We start from the raw sequence: 21160 nt of genomic DNA on the forward strand, positions 1-21160 counted from the left end.
GCTATTCACAGTCCCTATGAAATCCACTGGTCACACTCTCCAGGTTGCCTCTGCAGCCTTTGGCAGCCAACGCGACCATCCTTCATGCCGGCAGCTGGTTTACAAACTCCCAAAATAGTACTGCAGACAAATGTTGTCAGATGTGGAGAGCTGCTGCCGAGCTCCCAGCCCGCAGCTGATGGAGCTTTCTTATTTCTTTTAAAGTAATCTTTTTCTTCCAAAAAAGGTGGCTGAGTTGAACATATGTGGCTGAGTTGAATGTATATGGCTGAGTTGAACGTAAATTGTTCCACAGTGTTTCTGCTTCTGATTAATGCTTTTTAAAATTAGTTTCACAATAAAAAAGAGAAAGCTGATAGTAGTTCTCCCAGATTTTTTTGTTTTCTTCTTTCCAGTGGAAAAGAGCACTGAGGGAAAAAAGTAACTCGGAAAAGCATGAAAATTTCCTTTTGAGAACTTGCAGTTCTTCACATCTAAAAATGTTGGTTTATATGTAATAACGGAGAGTGGGGAAGCTTGTTTCCTCAACTTTACTCAGGTTAAAAAATACCAAAACAGAACAAAAAAGATTTAAGGCAACACAAAGTTTTTCCATACACTTAAAATGTTTCATCAAAAAATAGTCCAGCTTAGCTGCTGATAAGAATCATTAGGGTTGGAAGGGACCTCTGCAGATCATCAAGTCCAAACCCCCTGTCAAGGCAGGGCTGCCTAGAGCAGGTTACACAGCAACGTGTCCAGGAAGATTTTGAGTATCTCCAGAGAGGGAGACTCCACAACCTCCTGTTCCAGTGCTCTGTTACCCTCAACTTAAAGATATTCTTCCTTATGTTGAGGTGAAACTTATTGCGTTTTAGTTTATGGCCATTAAGTTTTGAGTAAACGTATTTTATGCAGAAGTCTTCCTGTGAGACTCAAGCAAGCCTTTGTGAAGAAGGCAATAGGCACCAGGACAGTGAACTCAGTGTATAATCCAGCTCTGAAAGTGTGTGGGACAGACGTGTGTTAGAGGAACACTGGATGCTTGCATAGGACCTCTAACACAAGCTGTGTGCTCCATGTTGCAGGATGAAAGCAGGTAATTTCAGTAACCTTCAGAGAAGCAGTTTGAGGTGACATTTCAGCTAGTGAGAGCTGGATGCAGGTACAGATGTTCCTGCAGCAACAGGCCCAGGGGAGGTTTTCTGAAGATCCCACCACAATGCCCTGCTCCGGTAACACTTCCGCTGGCATTTGGGCAGCATCTTCATGGTGGATAGCAGAGGATATTATTAAATGTCCTATCATACAGCTGACTTCAAAGAGGGTTGGAGAACATACCCTACAGGAGCAACTCATCAAGCTTAACTTGGAACTCCAGGGACCAAGGTCCAAGAGAGGAAGACACAAGTCTTTGTTGACCACAGAGTTTGGAGACCTGACTTGCCCCTATGCTTGGCATGTTTTGAGTGCCAGGGTGGGCTAAACCAACAGGGCAGTGTCAAATTGGACCTGACCATGCACTTACTCTTTTTGTTGCAGCACATCAGAGATTAGGGTGGAGGTACTTGGATAAAACCAAGCACTGCAAGCATTTGCAATCTCATCTTTGCGATAAGCAGCCCTGCACCATAAGCGCACCATCTACTGCGGCTGGCTGGTTTCCACTACCAGAGCAAGAGAGCTCAAAAGCTGTTTCTGATGTGCATGCAGCAGCATCTTCTGCAAGAAGGATGTAGATGACATGGACAAACAGCCTTGGGATTGTATGGGCGGATGCGGGGGAAAAACAAGACAGAACCTCACAGAAAAGCAGAAGTCTCAGCTCGTCAGTTGTCTCACCCTCATGAAACTGTGCCATGGAAAAATAGGTTAAGACCCAAGCAAGCCAATAGTATTTCACTGTGAAGGCCTCTCCAAAACCACCCTCAAGCCCACTGAAATCACAAAATGAGCCCCCTTTCCATTCACATTTCAGGGTGGGTCCAACAAAGCATTTTCACAGTTCACCAAGATCAGATATCTCACTTCATTATAAAACTCCAGAGTGTCATTTTTTTGAGAAAAAACTTTGTTTAGAAGGAAGTGCCATTAAAAACCCTAAAGGAAATACTTTGAAAATGCAGATATAGCCAATTATGAAGAGTTTTAATTGCTGAATTTTTCTTTGCAAACCCGCCCCCTTCCAGAAAGAATTGCCGAAATCAACTCACTTAGGATACAATAATAAAAGTATTCCAGATTTACATTTCTGCATCAATGATGAGCAAACAAATGCGATAGAAAAAAAATCCCCCAGTTCTAGGCACATCCCAGATTCATTTAATTCTTTTTCCTCAGCAAAATAGCTCTTCAATACATTTCCTGGCCTGGCAACTTTGGATTACTTTGCAAGACACAGAAGAGGAGAATTACTGAAGATCTTGGTGAGATCAACTACTTACATAGGAATGAAGATTTGCTACCAAAGCATTTTCTATTGTGCCTGATTTCTGCTTTTGCTGGGTTTTGGTCAAGTTCTTTTAAATCTTTTTAATGTTTAGCCGCTTTGTTGCTAGGAGGTGGTTAGAAGACAGCTAAAACAAGTGTCCTGTTCCATAAACAGCACTGACCATGCAGAAGGTCTTCTGCAGAGGCTACAGCCACCATCCTCTAGGACACAGCAGTCAAAGTCTTGCTGAGGATCTCTGCCTTTAAACAGGAGAGCAGTGAGACCTCCTGTGATAGTACACACAGCACTGGGTCTGCAGCAAACATCAGGGTGGCTTTCATAGCTAAAAGATGCTGCTCAGCAGGACCAGGCTGTGGAGGAGCAATTATAGCAATGCAGAAAGTCCCTGTGAAGAGCTGGAGAGCCGAGAGCAAGACATGTCATGGTTTATGCTGAGGAGTGAAGCAGGTGTCTGCTTTGCATGTTGCATCCTTGCTGGAGAACGGGAAATATCCTACGGGCAACGTTCAGATCCCATCCAGTCTTGGTCCTCATTAGATAAATACATCAAGTTGTACTTGTGCTTGCATTGAAGCCCCATTAAAACACTCTAGCCTGTCTAAATCATCACTAAGGGAACACAAAGGCCATCCCCCAGGACCATCCTGGCTCCTCAGCTAATGATGGTGAGGTGTTAATGTAAGTGCTGTCCTGATGCAGTCTTTAACACAGCCAGTGTGGCCAAATGGGTCTGTCCTCTGCCAGTCAAAGGCATATAGAGAACAAACCTACCCCCTCCTCCTTGGCAGGGGGTATGCATTGAAGAAATGAGACTGGAGCCCATTGGCTTATTTGGGGATCTTTTCCTGCAACTCTAGCCAGCTTGCCCTTTCTGCCCTGAATCTACCACCTGTCTTAGGCCATGCTTTGCAGGTGAACCTGGCCCATGCAAACCAAGCAGAACATCTGGCTCTTTCAGGACTTTCTAAAGAGCTGGAACACTCCATGGGAGAAAGCTGTGTGTGAGGCTGGGGGGTGGGAGTGCACAGATTTCCAAGACCCCAGGTTTAAGCAGATGTAAAAAGTTTCTTGACAAGGGACAAAAAAGGAAGAAATGAAAGATAGTAAAAGTTTCTTGCTCTCTCCAGAAGCAGAATACATCTGCCTGTTGCCAGAATGGTCATTCACTAATCAAAACATCTGTCTGGAGGAAAAATGGCTGCTTACATTGAGCATTGCGCCCTGCTGGAACCCGGCAGATGCTCTGCTGAGCTACAGGATGCTGGCCAGGAAGCAGAAGAAGGGCTCAGGGTCCCAGAGGGAGGAAGAGCAAGAGGGAAGACTGCTTATCCCATCTCCCTTTAACATGCTTTCCTCATGAGCTCACCCCAGATGATGCATCAGTCTGGTGGGATGTCTGATGGGGATGGTTCTGCAGGGAAGCAGAACTGGGAAGAGGGGAAAGAGGAGGATGGGGCCAAGAGGAGCAAGCACATCTATTAGTGTACATGGAGCATCTCTAGGGTTCTTCAGGTGTGAGAGGTTTTATCACAAAACTGCATTGATCAACAGAAACTTCTGCAGTGGCTGGAATTTGAACTCAAACCTACCTGCTGCCAAACGTGGCAGTGTGGACTGCACGTGCAGAATAGGCTATGGGTGAGTTGAAGCACAGTAGGGAGAAATCCCCTCTGCAGGACACCCCTACATGACATCTAAGTCCTATGGAAGTAGGCACAGGCCATGTTTGCTTGGCCAGAATCCCTGATGCTGTTTCATGGCACTTCAAGGGCTCTGTAAGGGTGTGGGAAGGTCCTGGCCCTCACAGCCCTGGCAACACTGAGGAGGTGGATGGGATGTTCCTTCACATCTCTACACATCTCTGCCCCTGGAAAAGGCCCTTCCTGAAGGCCCTGATTCCCAGAGGCTGCCTTTTCATAGCAAGAGGATATAATTTCATTGGACCCTTTAGCCATGTCTCAAGAGGAGCAGTGAAGCTGGCAGCAGGCTTATGGTCAGGCATTTGGTGCTGTCAGAGACCTCCTCCCTGGGTCAGGTCTCAGAGGGAATGATGCTTCCTCCCACCATCCTCATGTGAAGCAAAAGGCTGTAAGGAAAGATATACATCTCCAATTCCCCACCTGAACACCTCCAAATGCATGCCAGAAATAGCTGCTGGATGCCAGAGCACTTCCCCTACTCATCACAGCTGTGCCCAGCTCCAGCCAGCTTTCCCCACACATATGCTCTCTCTTTCCCCAAGGCCCTAGGGGGGCAGGAGAGGATGGGGGTATCAGGCTGTGCATGCCTGGCACTTACTTGTCCTACTCTCCATTTGCAGTAAACCAAGGGAATGGCATTCTTGCAAACCATTCCTCGGGGCTGGATCTTAGCAGCCACTGGGTAGTGACCCCATTATCTCTCTACCCCACAGATCTTAGGCAAGAAAAACAGAGAAGGAGGACATCATGTGAAGGAGGGATAGGAGAAGGGAAGAAGACAGAGAAAAACCTGCTGGGCTTCTCCCCACCCTCAGGGGGACATAGATCTGGGTGGGATGTTCCCTACTTGCCTGCTTCCTATGCAGCTGCTCCGGGAGACGCAATCCAAGGACGGACGAGCCACCGGTCCGACCCATGACAGATGCTCCATGGGGCTGAGGACCCTTGCAGAATTTCCCAGTTAAAGACCTCTGGCTCCCACCACATCCACACCGTCCATGGGACTGACTGCTTTGAAAGTTACAACCCCAGGTTGCAGAAGCAGCCTGATTTTGCAAATGCATTTAATGGGCTTTCTTTTTTTAATCAGGTCTTTGTGTCAGAACTGGCTCTTTTCTGCCCCCCAAGGATTCCTTGCTCTATTTTGAATATAAAACTGATCATCTAGGAGGGGGTTGGAATTGCACTTCCCAGACAACCTCGCCAATGAAAATAGCAGTGAGGAAGGAGAGAAACCCAAAAACCACCCAGACACGAAACCCAGCAAAAGCCACAAACTATTAACAGCCATCATTAAAAATAGCTACAATGACTGTGAATGGATTGTGTTTCCACTATGCAAACCACCAAATTTTAGGAAACAGCTGAACAAACTGGCTTTGCAATGCTCCTTCCTTTCTGTGATTAGAAAAAGACCCTTTTAAGATTAAATGCATCTCATTCCAGTGAGCCCCAACCCCCTATGAACCTGTTCAACCATAGCAGTGTGGTCTAATGAATGAAGACCTGGACAGGGACTTGTGGGTGACTCTGAGAAAGTCACTTTCTCACTCTGCCTCAGTGTGTTCAATAGGAAAAATGAAATGCTTCTGTTTTAGGAGATGAATGTTGTAAAAGAAGCAGGATTTGATTCTATCAACTCCTGAGGCTTCCCATAGGGTGCATGAAGAGCTGGCTTCTCCTGGGTGTTTTCAATATATTTTCTTTGGCTGCTGCAGAGATGAGGCCCCAAAAAACCACTGTGTAAACCTCTGTGGGTAACTACATGACACCATATTTGCATTATATGTGACAGCAGGAGGGAAGGGACGCCTGGTCCCAGCCAGCTTGAGGCTGCAATGACCTCGCAGAGTTTGCACTGAGAAGGACAAACACGAACTATCATCCACAGAGTGTGATGCACAACATAAAGGTTGCCAACACACTGATCATATTGTTTACAGGACGAAAGGCTTTGCAGAGCACATCTAAGCTGAGGTCAAGGCAGAGGACCTTTACCAAGGACGAGATGAGGCTGGCTGAGGACATGATGCTGTGTGGGATGGGAGCACCAGGGTGTATGTGCCTAGTGCCTCAGTACCACTACCATACACATGGCATGGAAATCAGCCTTGGCTCTGCAACTGTGCTCCGGGCAAAGGAAGAAAACCCCACGGAGGGCTGAAAGGCTATCTGGGCCATAAGCAGGGTTCTGCTGGGGGGTTGCACCATGCCTCTTACCCTAGGGGGTCAGCACAGGGTGGCTGTGAAGACAACCAGGACAGACACCCACCCCATCACCCCTCAGCCAGGTATGCTGGCCTCCTGTTTGCATACCAAAGAGATACAGAAATGAGGAAGCCCTTGAAGGTTCATCAAACTTGCATTTTACCTGCTCAACTGTCCTCCAGCTAAGGGCAGTGGAGAGGCATGGAGGTGGTCAGGTTGTGGCTGGGGAAGGAGAGATTAGTTGAGTGCTTTGAGCTTTAGAGCAGTGGCTCGTCCATTGTTGAAGAGCACATCTGAGGTACCTGACCTCTAAGGGAGCTTCACTTCCTATTTCTATGAAAAGGGAAGTTGCTTTTTTTTTGGAAGCTGCTTGTCATCCACTGCTGAGGTAGAAAGAGAAGCTACTGCAAGGTGCAGCAAAGGCTTAGAAGTAAGCTAGTGGCTGCCAAGTAATCCTGAGGAACAGGGCAACTGTGTGGTTGCTCCAGACAGAAACCTGCTTCTGATCTGAGATGTGTTCCTGGTGCTGACAGTGGGGAAACCCAGCAGCTGCAGCAGAGCTGCTGCAAAGACCCTTGCAGTGAGAGCCACAAGAAGAAGTAAAAATAAAAAGGATTAGATACGGTGTGGTTTGGCTATTGTATCCCAGGGAAGATTTCTGGTATCTAAGATATAGTGGCTGTGACTTTGCATGTCATCTGGGGCAAAACCCTTCATGCTTGTATCCCCTCTGTGTCCTCCAGGCTGGACACCTCATGGCCATAAGGTGAGACCCAGAGTCAAGAAGCCTGAGCTGAGAGAGCCCTTTTGCAATTTGCTTACTCATAAATCATGAAGTGACAGCCCAGGGATGTCCTTTGAGAGCAGTTGTAGGGAGACCACTGAGAAAGCGTGTGAAAAAGAGCACTAAAAAGAAAGTCCCTCATGTGCATCTCCTGGGTCACTCCAGATGGGCTCCATCTGCCCCTGCTTCCCCAACCTGAAAGCACAGGCTGTAATCTCACCCAGAGAGTAAGGTCTGTCTGGTAGTGGTTTCCAACTTGCTTTCATGTCAGTTCCCAGATGTTCTCCATCATCTTTGCAGGCCTCTGCACAAGAATGCAATCCTGAGGCTGGCTTGTCTCTGCTATCTTTTACAGTTCCTTACAAGACATTCATGAAGATCTGAGGTCCAGCCCATGTGCTCTTAGTCTTGCCATAAGAAAAGCTTCTAGGACCATTCCACAGGATGAAGAAAAGGACCAGAAAATGTGGCAGCCTCCATCCAGATGACCCACAGCCCACTAGGATGACTCCACAGCCAGATACCCACACTGCATAACCTCCTTCTGTTTCGGAAGTCCAGCCTGATTGCTCAGGTTGCACTATCCACCTGTTGGGTCTCTGCTTTCCAAAAGATAGGCAGTCCCTTTTCTCCTAATTGATTATCCTAAACACATCACCAGGTTTGGGGTGAAAGTCAGGCACAGACATGTTGGGTAGTCCCAGATACCAAACCATCCCAAGTGCAGGGTGGTGATGGGCTCCCTCTTCTTCCACTATTGTTATTTATTGTTGAATCCCATGGACTATCTTGAAGGACTGGAATGAAAATGCAGCAGTAGCTCTGGCTGATGGTAGCTGGGGGGTGTTCTACTAGTAGGGACCTCAAAGAGGTTTTGTCTGGCTCCAGTTAGAAAAAGTCTTTTTGGAGGGATGAGGTGACTTTTTTTCTTTTTCTTCTCACACTTAAATAAATAAGAGAACTAATGAGGAGAAATGAAAACATTTTAAAACAAACACCTTTCTGGTGACCTCATGGAAGTGTGATTTTCCATTGCCCAGAATCAGTGCAACTGCTTGCAGAAAATAGCCACTGGAAAAGCATCTTACACAGTCCTCCGCCCTGAGGCAGTACCAGTCCTCACAAAACCTTGCTGAAAGAATGTGTGGCCCTTGCTCCCAAGAGCCAGACCATGCTAGACATGGTGATGCTGATTATTCTGTCCTACCCAGACCAGTCTTCCCTGCCAGGCAGCTTCTACACCGCTCGTATCATGCTTATTCATGGCTACTTGCAGCAGCCAAGACCCTGCCCCAGTATTATTTCCCTTTTGATGCTAGTAAAGAAAAAAAACTCAAACAAACAAACAAAAAACAAACCCCAACACCACTTTTTAAAACCTTATTCAAAATTAAGTGAGCTTACCTTTCAGAATTAAAAGAACATTTAAACTTAGCAATGGAGCTTGAAAGAGAGAGAGACGTGGCAGAACAAGGCCAAACATTGTAGCCAGGTCTACTGCAGAAGTTATCGTTTACAGCACAGAAGTTATGGGGCTGATCCACGCTCGGGTTTCCTTATCTTTAATTTGGTCTAATTCTATTGCGTTAGATCCAGGATAAATTTTATTTCCTCAAGTTTCTTGCTTTGCCAGTGCCCATACTGACATTTAAACAGCCATGGTTTCTTCCTGGTCCTGGCTAAGATTTCTCCTGTACAGATCCCTATAATCATGATTCCCTTCTGTGCACAGTTGTTATTCGTTGGCAGCCCACCCTGTGACTTTTACACAGAACACTTTTTCCCCCAAAATTTCCAGGGAAAAAAAGCATTCCATGGGAAATTGCCACTCTTAAAAAAGTTCTGTCACAAAAACACCATGCATATTGGCATCTGCCACTGGAAAAAGAATAATTCCCCATGCAAGTTTGCTATACTAATGTCTCAAGCAGCTGCGGTCTTCTTCCTGTACTTCCAAAATGGTAAAGGCTAAATACTAAGAGACAGCCAGGAAAAAGTCTTGAGATAAATGTCAAGTTAAAGTTTCTCAATTTCTCCATTTGTTTAGTTTGACCTTCGTTTTCCACTCTTCCATCATGTATTGGAGGTGACACCTCCATTTTTCCATAGATCAAATTTAACTTCTATTCAAAGCCCAATTCTTAAACATCGTCCTCCCAGAAAAATATTTTTAAATGTTCTGCCCTAAATTTTCATGGTTCCAAGCCATTCACCATAAGCAGATATTCATGTAAATGTGGATGCCATCATTACGATCAGCCACTAGAATAATCTTCCCAGGGAAGTGGTGGATTCCTTAGTGCTGGACACAAGTTTCAGCTGGGCAGGGTGCTGGCACATTTAGTCTAGATCATGCTTTGTCAAGAAAAGTTGGACCAGATGATCCTTGAAGTACCTTCCAACCTTTCCATTCTACGATTCTGTGATGGCTTGGGTTTTGGGCAAGCAACTGCCTGGGCTGAAAGAAGTCCTGCAGCTCCTCTGCCTGCAGCATTTTGTCAAGGTTTTAATTTCCCACCCCAGGGTTTCATGAAGAAGAGGGTAATCTCCTTATGAGGAGACCTCTTGTGACCTGACAGTCCTTTACCACTAGCCACTATAACCTGGGGAAGCACAGAGATCTGAGAAACAGGGAAGCTGTAACCTTCTGTGTACAAGGATACACCATAATGTAGTAAATTGGGACCCCAGTGACCTGGACTCAGGACTAATCACCTCTTTTACCTCTTGGCCATAGGGACCCTTAAGCAGATGGCATAATGAGTTTTTTCAACCAGCCTTCATTCACAAAAATTGTTACATATTCAACCACCAGTAAGGCAGCCAGGATACCCCAAACAATGGAATAAATTGGAGAGACATCAATTCGATAGGTGGACCACTCGGTAGATAAAGAACTGGCCGGATGGCCGCATGCAAAGAGTTGTCAATGGCTCAATGTCCACCTGGAGACCAGTAATGAGTGGTGTCCCTCAGGGATCAGTGTTGGGACCGGTCTTGTTTAACATCTTTGTCGCTGACATGGACAGTGGGATTGAGTGTGCCGTCAGCAAGTTTGCCAATGACACCAAGCTGTGTGGTTCGGTTGATACGCTGGAGGGAAGGAATGCCATCCAGAGGGACCTTGACACGCTTGTGACGTGGGCTGATGCCAACCTCATGAAGTTTAACCATGCCAAGTGCAAGGTCCTACACCTGGGTGGGAGCAATCCCAGGCACAGCTACGGGTTGGGCAGAGAAGAGATTCAGAGCAGCCCGGCAGAGAAGGACTTGGGGGTGTTGGCTGATGAGAAAATGAACATGAGCCAGCTTCAGTGTGCGCTTGCAGCCCAGAAAGCCAACCGTATCCTGGGCTGCATCAAAAGGAGCAGCAGGTCGAAGGAGGTGATCCTGCCCCTCTACTCTGCTCTCGTGAGACCTCACTTGGAGTATTGTGTGCAGTTCTGATGTCCTCAACATAAACAGGACATGGAAGTGTTGGAACAAGTCCAGAGAAGGGCCACGAGGATGATCAGGGGACTGGAGCACCTCCCGTATGAAGACAGGCTGAGGAAGTTGGGGCTGTTCAGCCTGGAGGAGAGAAGGCTGCGTGGAGACCTCATAGCAGCCTTCCAGTATCTGAAGGGGGCCTACAAGGATATTGGGGAGGGACTCTTCATTAGGGACTGTAGTGATAGGACAACGGGTAACGGGTTAAGACTTGAACAGGGGAAGTTTAGATTGGATATAAGGAAGAAGTTCTTTCCTGTTAGGGTGCTGAGGCACTGGAATGGGTTGCCCAGGGAGGTTGTGAATGCTTCATCCCTGGTGGTGTTCAAGGCCAGGTTGGACAGAGCCTTGGGTGTTATGGTTTAGTGTGAGGTATCCCTGTCCATGGCATGGGGGTTGGAATTAGATGATCTTAAGGCCCTTTCCAACCCTAACTAGTCTATGATTCTAAATTTTGACACTTCTCCCCTCATTAGGTAGCAAAACTTTCATTTGCAAGCCATGTTTTTTCTATTTGTGCTCAGTTTCCTATGTGCCTGAGACACAGGACCGGAGGGGTCCTGCATGCTGCCTTTTGACCAGTAACACTTTTCACGGCTTCCAGAGGAGCAGAAATCAGTGAGATTCGGTAAAATCTGGAGAATAATTTCATAAATATGTAAATAAATAAAGAGGGGGAAATGCAGGAGTGAGCTTTTGAAAGGCACATTTCACTTCTAAAGCCACATATGTTACACAGGATGGCAGAAACGGATGACTGGCCACTTGAAGGTCAATCTGGTGGACCTGCATTGCATCTGAGAGACTACCTAACTTGTGCTTCAAAGCTTTCAATAATGGAGATTTCCACTGCTCCCCATCAGTCTATCACAGCTCTCCAATTCCTATAGCCTTAAAATGACTTCCTAAATATCAGCACTAATCTCCATCACTGAAAGACCTACAACTGCTTGTCTTGCCCATGGTCGACGATATTTATTCTCTCCTTCTTTGCAGTTGCTTCAGCAAATGAAGCAACAAGACTTCTTGCAAAAATTCCTCATATCATTTCCACACCTTTGCTCAACTGTGTCCCCCTCCTTCAGGCATTTATAACTGGGTTTGGAAGTTTGAATAGGCAAGCCCACAATGTTTTCCTAATTAAAACTAACCAACATTAGTAAAGGCAAAACTGCTCTGTAAAACCGCAGAAACATTGTTCTCCTGCTCAGTTGCAACTTTTTCTTGGAAACAATTATAATTAGAGACCTATTTTTTATTTCAACACAAGGGTCTGCTGTGGTTTGAGTTTTGTTTGGGGGAGAGGCAGATTTTTTTGGCTGGCCAGTCAAATGAATTCACATAGATTTAACCTCTGATGTAGAAGACAGGATAACCCATTAGAAGTAAATGGCTTGTCCAGCATGAAATACTGAAGGGCTGGTTTACGTTTGTATTGCATATGTTGCCCCTTAGCATCTCTTTTTAAGTGATAACCATGACCCTGTGTATCCTGTTTCATACAGTGATGTATTTTGAGTTTCACAGTGATGTTCAGCAGTGCAACCATTCCTTCCGCAATGAGCAGCAGTACCCTGAGGATGTAATTTGTTACAAAAACCTCTGCCAAGGCTGAATTGCGTCCTTTTTTATCCCCTCAGCTACTTCTAATCTTGCAATGTGGTGTCGACCCAATGAGAAAGCTGACTTGCACCACATAAAATGAAGACGTGAATGGAAACTTCGGGGCTGTCAAAGGCTCCAGTGGGGTTTAGCCCCAGGTATCTTGTTAAATTCTTGCCCATGATTAAACCCTGTGGGCCTGCAGGAAATAATTGACTACAGGGGAGCTCACCCACATGGAGTCAACGCTTGGTTGCCCCCAGAGTCTTGTCAACCGTGGAAGAGCAGCAAGGAAACTCCCTTTTTAACAGAGAGAATGGAAAGAATGAGGGGAAGGAAGGAAGACAAATAATGATGAAGTAATAATGTGCCCAGGTGTTCCCACTCTGCCCAACACAGTGCTGTGACCCCCGCGAAAACCATGGTGACCTGACCAAAATGACAAAAAGCCTTGTCTGCACATAAATACAGCTTCAAGACATTTTAGAATTCTCATGTTGTAACAAAACTGCCACAGAGAATTAGAAGTTGAAAGGTCAGTCAGAAAGAAAGTCACAAAGCAGAAATAAAAGAGCTGATAGACTTGTCTGAAGGAGAAACAGAGCCCAGAGTGTGCAGAAGTGGGATGCGCAGCCTGGGATATCTTGGGCTTATTTAACAAAGGCTAGGGAGCACACCATTTCAGCTGAAATCCCAGGGTATTAAAGCATCCCTGAACATGCCATGAGCATGGCAGAACATGAAAGTCATTAGAAAAGCAGACAAAGAAAAATCAGTATCATCTTCATGAAATTTTCACTAAAATATGTCTTGGGTCTTTCCTCCTTCATCAGAAAGTTCAGCCTTTGAATTCATAACCCTCAAGGCACAGTGATAGCTCTACTTTGGTAGAACAAATCAAAAATGGGCCAAAAGTTTTGTGTTTTTTTTCACAGAGTTTTGTGCATCAGTATAACAGTAATCATAGAAACACAGAATCACAGAATGGTTTGGGTTGGAAGGAACCTTACAGATCATCCAGTTCCAACCCCTTCCACGGGCAGGGACACCTTCCACTAGACCAGGTTGCTCTGAGCCCTGTCCAAGCTGGCCTTGAACACTGACAGGGATGGGGCAGCCACAGCTTCTCTGGGCACCCTGTGCCAGGGCCTCACCACAAGGGAAGAACTTCTGCCTAAGAGCTCATCTCAGTCTCCCCTGTCAGGTTAAAGCCATTCCCCCTTGTCCTTTTGCTACAGACTCTTGTAAAATGCTCCTCTCCAATAATGCTTCAGGAGGGAGGTCTGGGAGAAAAAAACAAAATGTGGACAAGAGATTAGAAGCTCTGCAGCCCTCAAGACTTCTTATAAAAATTATTTAAACCTTGACAGAATGACTAATGGAGTGTATTACTGAGGGTGCCTTTCCTGCCCTACACCTATCCTTTTTTTCTTCTTCGTTTCCATCTACCTTCTCTTTTCCAGCACATACCAGAGCAGGGATTGTGTGTGTGCACTGCATGCTGCAGGGGCCCTCTCTGCTGACATTGAAGTTGCACTTTCAAAATCAATTAAATATCACAGCATTCCTGCAAGAAAGGCAAGAGATACCCCCATTTCTCTAGTGGTCTAACTGAAACACCTTGAAGAGCATTGCCTTGCCAGGCACCACTGGCCACGAGGCACCGAATGAATACCAGAGGAGGTCTGAGATGCAAATACCATGCAACGCTGCAACTGCTTTTCCTTCCCAGAAGTGGCATAGCAAGCAAGATGGCTTCCGAGAGATCCAGGCTCCACGTCAGAGCACTGTGGAATTTTGAATCTGGCCTAAATTTTAATCAAGAATGAAAGTTATGAACCTAGTGTAGACTCTGCATGCATGGGGATGGGAACTGACCAAAGGGCAAAACATTAAGTCCATCCTCCCCATGACTCCGCTGGAGATCTCCAACTTGCCAGAAGCTTTGTCCACAACCAGCTTTAACCTGACAATGGCTTTACCAGCCTGAACGGAGGAGCTGATGGAAACAAAATATTACCTCCAAGGAGACCATCCAACCCATCAGCAGGGCAAAAGAAAGCAAAGATCCTCCACCTCAAATGGGCCTCTTGGCAGAAAGGGAATTAAAGCTTCAGCCTTCCTTTCTACCACATGCGACACCCATGCCTCCAGCTCAGCAAAGACTGCCAAATTGGAGCCTGAGCATTCAAACTTCCACTTCCCCTTAAAATCAGAATTAGGTTCCTGATTTCACTTTCTCCCCTCTCTTTCACCATTCCAATGAATTCAGCTGGAAGAAACTCATTCACGCCTTGCTATTTATCCATCTACTTTTATGCTTTTTAAGAGAAAGAGATTTATCTGTGCCCAAGAGAGGACCTGCAGGGCCAGTGGATGACTTAGAGCATCAGTCCCACCTCAACAAGCACCCCAATTTCAGGACTGAAACACTGCCAGAAGGAAAGAAAGATGTGCACCCTGCCCCAATCCGCGGCAGCAGTGTGGCCCATTGAATATCCTTCACCCAGTCTTTTAAGGGCTTCATTACCACTATCTCATAGATGAGCCAATGATCTAAATGATCTAAGGGGATGCACCCAACGGAGCACCAAGCAATAATCAGGCAGCAGGAATGAAGCAAAATTGCTGGAAAACTGTTTGCACTTACCTGGTGGGTCCTATGTTCCGATTAAATCATGTCCCACTTGATCCTAGCTGTCCATAAGAGTTAAAAAATCCCTCTCAGGGTGCACACTTAAGAACATAAACAGTGTCTTGATAAGTTTTAATCCTTAAAGCAGGTAGAAAGAGAAACCCTAATTTTAATTGGTGACATCAGTTGACTGCTGTTAGTGGTTTCCTGTCGATAAGAGCTGAATGACAAATCAAACTGGTTTGTTATAGCAATTAAGAGCTGGTAGTATAACCACACTGCTCCTTTAACGCTAATGTTAGAACAGTGTCTACCTTAGAAGAGCCGTTACCCACAAAGGCTCGGTAGGCTATAAAAAGTACTGTCCTGCTACAAATGATGCCCTGAATCACTGTCATTCAGGCTGATGTGACTTGAAAATCATCCCCTTGAGCCACAGGGTGTAAAACTGGTCTGCAGATGGGAGGAGAAATATGGGGGTTTGAGTTTTCTAGATTGGCCCATTCACAGCTAAGATCAGCCTGGGCCAATAGGAGGCATGGAGATACTTATTGCATGCACTTAACCTCTGGGAGAGCTTATCTCCAGTCAGGTTCTAATCTGAGCAGTTTCCCCTTTTGTAGTCAACTAGGTTACGGTGCTGTAATCTCACTCACTTTCCATTTTCAGGTTCTATTTCTGCTTAAAATCTCACCTAAAGAGCAACTTCTCCTCACTCTGCAGAGCTGGCTGCCTTTCAGTAATGAGTACAAGACAGCTGATGCCATTGAGGGCATGGGGGTAAGAGAGTTACGGGAGAGAGCTGACAGCACATCCTCATATCTCTTGATCGCTTGTATGTAATATCTTGTAAGATCTGCCTGTCCTCTGTTTTGTGCAATCAGCTACTTGATGTATTGCAAAAAGCTTTGCCTGCGCTGAGCTCCCAGTGCCCACCTGGACCTGCTGTGGGCAGAGACCAGCTCAGATCTCACTGTGCAGGTGCCTTTTTCCTCCTGCTATCCCCAAGAGTCTTTGAGCACCATGCAGTATTCCATTACTCTCATTCCCACCCTCATCAGCAGGATTTCAGACCCACCAACCTGGCTGAAGGTCAGGAAGCTGGTGTGTGTCACCTACTGATCCTGCTGGATTTTGGATACAGCCTCACCATGTCAAGACAAGAAGAAAGGCAAGCCAGCCAAAGAGGACAATAGGAATCCTGCCTAAGACTGTTTAACCGACAGGCTGCTTGTCAACTCTTTTTTGAGATGGGTGATGGCAACTTTATGTCAGAGAAGTCTGAATCTTGAGTCTCGGTCCTGCAGTTCTAGGTAGCATCAGTGCCTGAGGTAGCAGCCTGCTGCTAATGGGTGACTAGGGGATGGAGACAACCTCCAAAGCATGGATCTGTCTGGGACAGTGGTTACTGGGAGTGCTCTGTAAAAATCTGATTTAATGGCTCATTCCCTAGGCTGAAAAAGCAGCAAGCAGAAGAATGTAACAAACAACAACATTTCACTTGTTTTCATTTAAATGTCCCCCCAAAGGGTCAGTTTGATCTAGGGAGATGAAAAAAGAAGTTGCTGTGCTGACAAAAAAGGTCAAACCCAATAATTTGTCTTTCATTTTTGGCCCTGAGCTGAAGCTGTTGTCCAGATTAAGTTTGTCTGGCCACAAAGTGTTGAAGTGAAACTCTGTTTTCTGACAATCAGTTACAAATCCTGTAAATTTCACCCAGCTCTTGACATGAAAGTGAGTAGAAACTGACTCTGGCACCAAAGGGGATGACAAGGACAGGGGTGCTGCAGCTTTCTATTTCATTGTTCATTCATCCTAACTTAAAGCAGGTATCTGAAATGGGCTTTCCTTATCTTTCCATTCCTCGGCTCAGGAAGCCAAGGAAATAAATTGAGGGTAATCACAGAATTTCTGAACTGAAGTTTGAGGAGATGGTGTCCACCCAAGATACCTCCATTCTTGTGTTTTTCAATGAAGATGCCTTGACAAGGTAGCCAGGTAGAACTGGAAGAGGAATTTTTGGCTCACTAGCAGTCTTGGGAAATAATTTACAACAAATATTTTTGGTGAAAGTGGAACTCAAGTCCTTTTTCCAGCAGAGAAGCAATAAAAGCTACGCATCAGTCCTGAGATTTTAAATATCCTTTACTTATATGGGTTGCTGCAACAAACCGGATTAGAAGGTTTATCAAAGGACAATCATTACAAATGAGCCACTTCAAACCTTCAAAAAGGTTTTGATTTTCTTTGGAAATGATTTCTAGTTCTTCAGGGCTTGGGAACTTTTTTGGAGTTGGAAGGAGAGATAACCCGCTAATAAACACTTGCAAAATGAGTTCTGGATTCAGGAAACGTGTTTCTTTTAACCTATGAAAAAACAGATGGGCTGAAAATTCCCACCATACTTTTGATAGGACTTCAGGCTCAATTGCCCTTTGCTTTTGTCTTGGATAATGCCTCACCTGGGAGAAACCCGTGGAGAAAATATTGCTGATACCCCAAGGCAACAAACAACACAAAAACCACCACGATATTCCATTACGGTGAAACTTATGAAATCTGATTTCCTGTTGATGCTTTGGTGTTTAATACCCTGTCGTGCTCACCACGAAGCTTTTCCTCTGGTGGACTTAGTCTTCTCATGCCTTTGCTCAGCAATCTCTTTGCATCTTTGAAACGTTTCCTTCTCTACCAAACTCAGCTAGAATTCACCTGAAAGTTTACAAATTATTTGATGGGAGGGGTTAATGGATGGACCAACAATACAACTGGTTTGGAAATTCATAGGAAAACAAAATATATATATGAATATGTAATATATATAACAAAATATATGTGTATGAAAATACATAAGAAAGAAGCATAACAGCTCACAGGGATGGCATTTGCATGAGGAGGGTCAAGGTTAAGAACTATTCCAAGTAGTGGTAAAATATTTACAGTTCTTTGCCTTGAAGCACTTCACATACCTCCATCTTTCCCCTGCATCCCTACATCACCGCTCTTCCTCCACCTGCCTGCAGGATATATGGCCCAATAGCCAATTTACCTCTTGCTTGAACTTGTATTATGCTGAAATAGCCTCAGCACTCCCTGACTCTTTATTCTAGGTTCCCAGAACCCTATTCCTCCCCATGCCCCATCCCAGTAATTGACAACTAGTGTACAGCAGGTTCAGTCTGAAGGTGGGGTCAGGCAACCCGTTCCATGGGAAAAGCAATTCCTCAGTCCCAGCATGCACATCATGTTAGCAGGAAGAGCAGTTTATGCTCAGCATCATCCAGAAGCAGAGCAGCACCGAACACATGGGTGCAGGGGCTTGTCCTTGCAGTGGGTTATTTCACCTGTGTTGCTCAGAAACCTCATGCCATCCCAGCTGAGAAAAGCCAGCTGAAGCCGTTAAACAGCTGACCCAGACTAAACAACAGAGCACTACTGAAAAAGGCCAGCCCCGGGTCCCTCAGTGGTCCATAATCAGGAGCAGCCAGGGGACCACAACCCTCTGCAGGTCTTCTCTAGTGGCATCAGTTCCCTTGGGGTGACCAGGGGACGGTATTAGCTGGAGACCTACTGCCCTCTGTAGGTGCCTCTGCCACATTTCCAGGATGATGGGCTCCCAGGTGGCCCTCCAACCATATCAGAGGAATTTCCTGGCACAGGTCCCTGTGCAGGGAGTGAAGGCTGCACTGGCTATGATATGATGGTGATGGTTGAGATCTACCCATCCCAGCCTGGGCAGGCTGAGCCCCAGGGGCTTGCTTTGGGGTGAATGTGTTTATTAGTAACTGAGAAGCAACCATGGATGCAAGATGCTCCCACCTCATGGTCCCACAGAATGGCCACACACCCCTGATGGGAGGTCCAGGTCTTCCATGTTCTGTTGACAGGATGCCTGCAAGGAGAAATCACCCAAAGCCAGGAGCCAGGGCAAGAATCAGATGGTTCAAACACAAGCTGTGTTGAACTGCTGCCATTATAGCAGAGGAAAGGCCATTTCTGTCCATTTCAGGTGTTACAGAAGCAGCTCAGAAGGTCCAGATAAGATTCAGCTGGCTATAGGGCACATCTACATTTACAGCATTTGTGGTACTCAGACTGGCAAAGGATATTTGGGTTCCCAAGAAAATCTGGAGGGAATTGTCACTACAACAAGCAATTCCCAGCTTGGGCTTTGCAAAACCACATCCTAGCAAGGACCCAGGCTTGGATCCATGTGTTCCCAAGTATTCAGGAGTCAGCTGGAAAAGCTGCTGTTTTCAAAGGTGCTGTGGGGTGTAGCCCTGGGAACTAGAGCTCTGAGTGCAACAGAAAGGCCTCGCTGTATCTGAGCAAAAGAAGAAAGTCTGAGCTATAACAGTGTTGGTGTTGCATAGGTTTATTTTGACTCGTCGCACCTAATCTCAGGTGCCCACTCGTTGGGGTTAAAGCCTCATCACTGGGAGCATTGTGGCTCTTCAGCGGTTCCTAACTGCAGGTTTTTTGGGGTGAAGACAACTTAAACAAGATAAATACAGGCCAAAAAACACTCAAAACCCATGAAGAGACCTCAGAAGGACGTGGCTCCAGCCTTTCACTGGTGTCTCATGGCAGCTCGTTTGAAATCCATTACACAACTAAATTAAAAATAAACATTTACAGAAGAGGGAGCGGGTGACAGTGTGTGGTCTGTTACTGCAATGAGATAAATGTCCAGCCTCGGAATCAACACCTCTGCTAGTAAACTAACCCATGCTAGACCTGCTCCCTGGCCATAAGGCCGACTGACCCTGTCTGGCTACATCCATGCAATCACAAATGCTCTTGGCTATCAAATCTGGGTGGCTGAATCCAGCTTGTCTCTCGGGAAGGGGCCCTGATGTTGCTCATTCCTGTCATGAATCCAGCCATGTCACAATCCCAGCAATGTCCTGGGATTGCTCATCCCACATCAAAACCAGACCAGGGTTTTGTGTCCTGTGCCTGTGCCCATTCCTGGCACTGTTTGGTTCAACAGCACAGACCCAGATTTTGTTTTGATGAGGTGTTGCAGGAAATGCTGAACCATCCATTTGCTGCTAAGAGCTTAAATGCAGCTGTAGATCAGCGTCAGATGGTTTTAGTATGAAGGCAACAGCTCTTCCATCTCCCTGGTCCCTTTCCATTGCCAGCATCCCTAGGAAGGGCGGGTGCAAGCCGGCGGGTGCCTGCTTGCAGCACAGCAAGAGCTGATCACCAGATTTGAGCTTGCATATGCGTATCTAAAATCTGACAAAAAGGGGTGCTGGCAAAGCAAAAAACATAAATGAAAACATTTAAACTACTTCTGCATCAGAAAGCGCTGTTCTTCACTCTTTGAATCTGCATTGCTGCATCTCGCAGGTGCCCGCTCCCCTGTGCTCAGTGCTGTACAGGCACAGCCTCCAAATTAGTGGGGGGGTCAGGAGCACCCCACTGTCTGCCTGGCATTCAAAGGGAAATCCCAACCCTGTGCTGTGGTTTGTAAGGCCCTTGTTGGGACACCAGAGTCTGAAAAGGGCTGTAAGTCTCTCCCTGATGCCGGGGAGGGAGAGGAGGGATGGTTTAGGCAGGAGAAGAGAAAGGTGAAAAGACACAAATGGAGGCTTCAAGGGGGTTTCTCTCACAAAAGCTGAATGTGGGAAGGGGCCTGGGTGGTTAGGTATCGATTGGCAACACTTAACCCTTCCCACCCCCAGGTTCACAAACATGGCCAGTGGTTCTGAGACACCAGATGTGCAATAGCTGCATGCGGGGATGCTTTTGAGAACTTTTCCCAGACATAAAGGGGTTAACCTTCATCTTCTGGTGAGGGAAAGAAACCCCCCCTGCCCCTGCCTTTGCTTCTGGCCCCAGCTCAGCCAGCAGCTGGGGCATGTGCCTCTATCAGTCCCTTCCTGGAAGCAGTGAAAATGGTTTCCAGCCCCACCAGGGGAGCCGTGGGAGCAACAGGCGCTTTCCCAGGCCAAAATACAGGCAAAAGCTGGTTTCTGAGCTGTTTTCTGTCTGGGGATGGATGGTGCCAGCAGGCGGGTACTAGCCACAGTGCCCTCGGATACCCACCCCAGGGCTTCCCGGAGATGCTGATGCAGCCTTGCAAAACTCCCCTCCACACACACGCTGACCCCTGGACAAGCCGTGGCATCTGGAAAACGTTATCCGAAAGCTCTCCTGGGTGCCAGCGGACCCCAGAAGGGCTCATAGCTCTCCGTGGCAATGAACGGGAACAGCCGCAGGAGGGACACCAGCCCGGTCTGTGTCGGGAAGAACCACAGGCTCCTTTGCGAGTAAAACAGCATCTCCTGCAAGCCTCCACA

General features: G+C 46.4%; 1 protein-coding gene across 2 annotated transcripts in view; it reads right to left on the reverse strand.

Annotated features, from left to right (window-relative positions):
• BLK (BLK proto-oncogene, Src family tyrosine kinase) overlaps nucleotides 1-15549 on the reverse strand; it is a 46179-nt gene extending 30630 nt beyond the window's left edge. Inside the window, exon 1 of one of the 2 annotated variants that reach the window (XM_061461053.1) lies at nucleotides 14865-15549. Coding sequence is in view for 1 of the 2 variants with exons in the window: in XM_061461054.1 (XP_061317038.1) it covers nucleotides 4983-5062 (80 nt within the window). In the remaining variant the exon portion in view is untranslated. Of the gene's footprint in view, nucleotides 1-4982; nucleotides 5200-14864 lie in introns of those variants that run through there. The other variant, XM_061461054.1, reaches the window with a different exon arrangement.
• Between the last annotated feature and the right edge of the window lie 5611 nt (nucleotides 15550-21160).

Source organism: Pezoporus flaviventris, unplaced genomic scaffold, assembly GCF_033815535.1.
Source record: "Pezoporus flaviventris isolate CSIRO_AGI_PZ_B2104156 unplaced genomic scaffold, CSIRO_AGI_Pfla_v1 ptg000031l, whole genome shotgun sequence".
Lineage (NCBI taxonomy): Eukaryota > Metazoa > Chordata > Aves > Psittaciformes > Psittacidae > Pezoporus > Pezoporus flaviventris.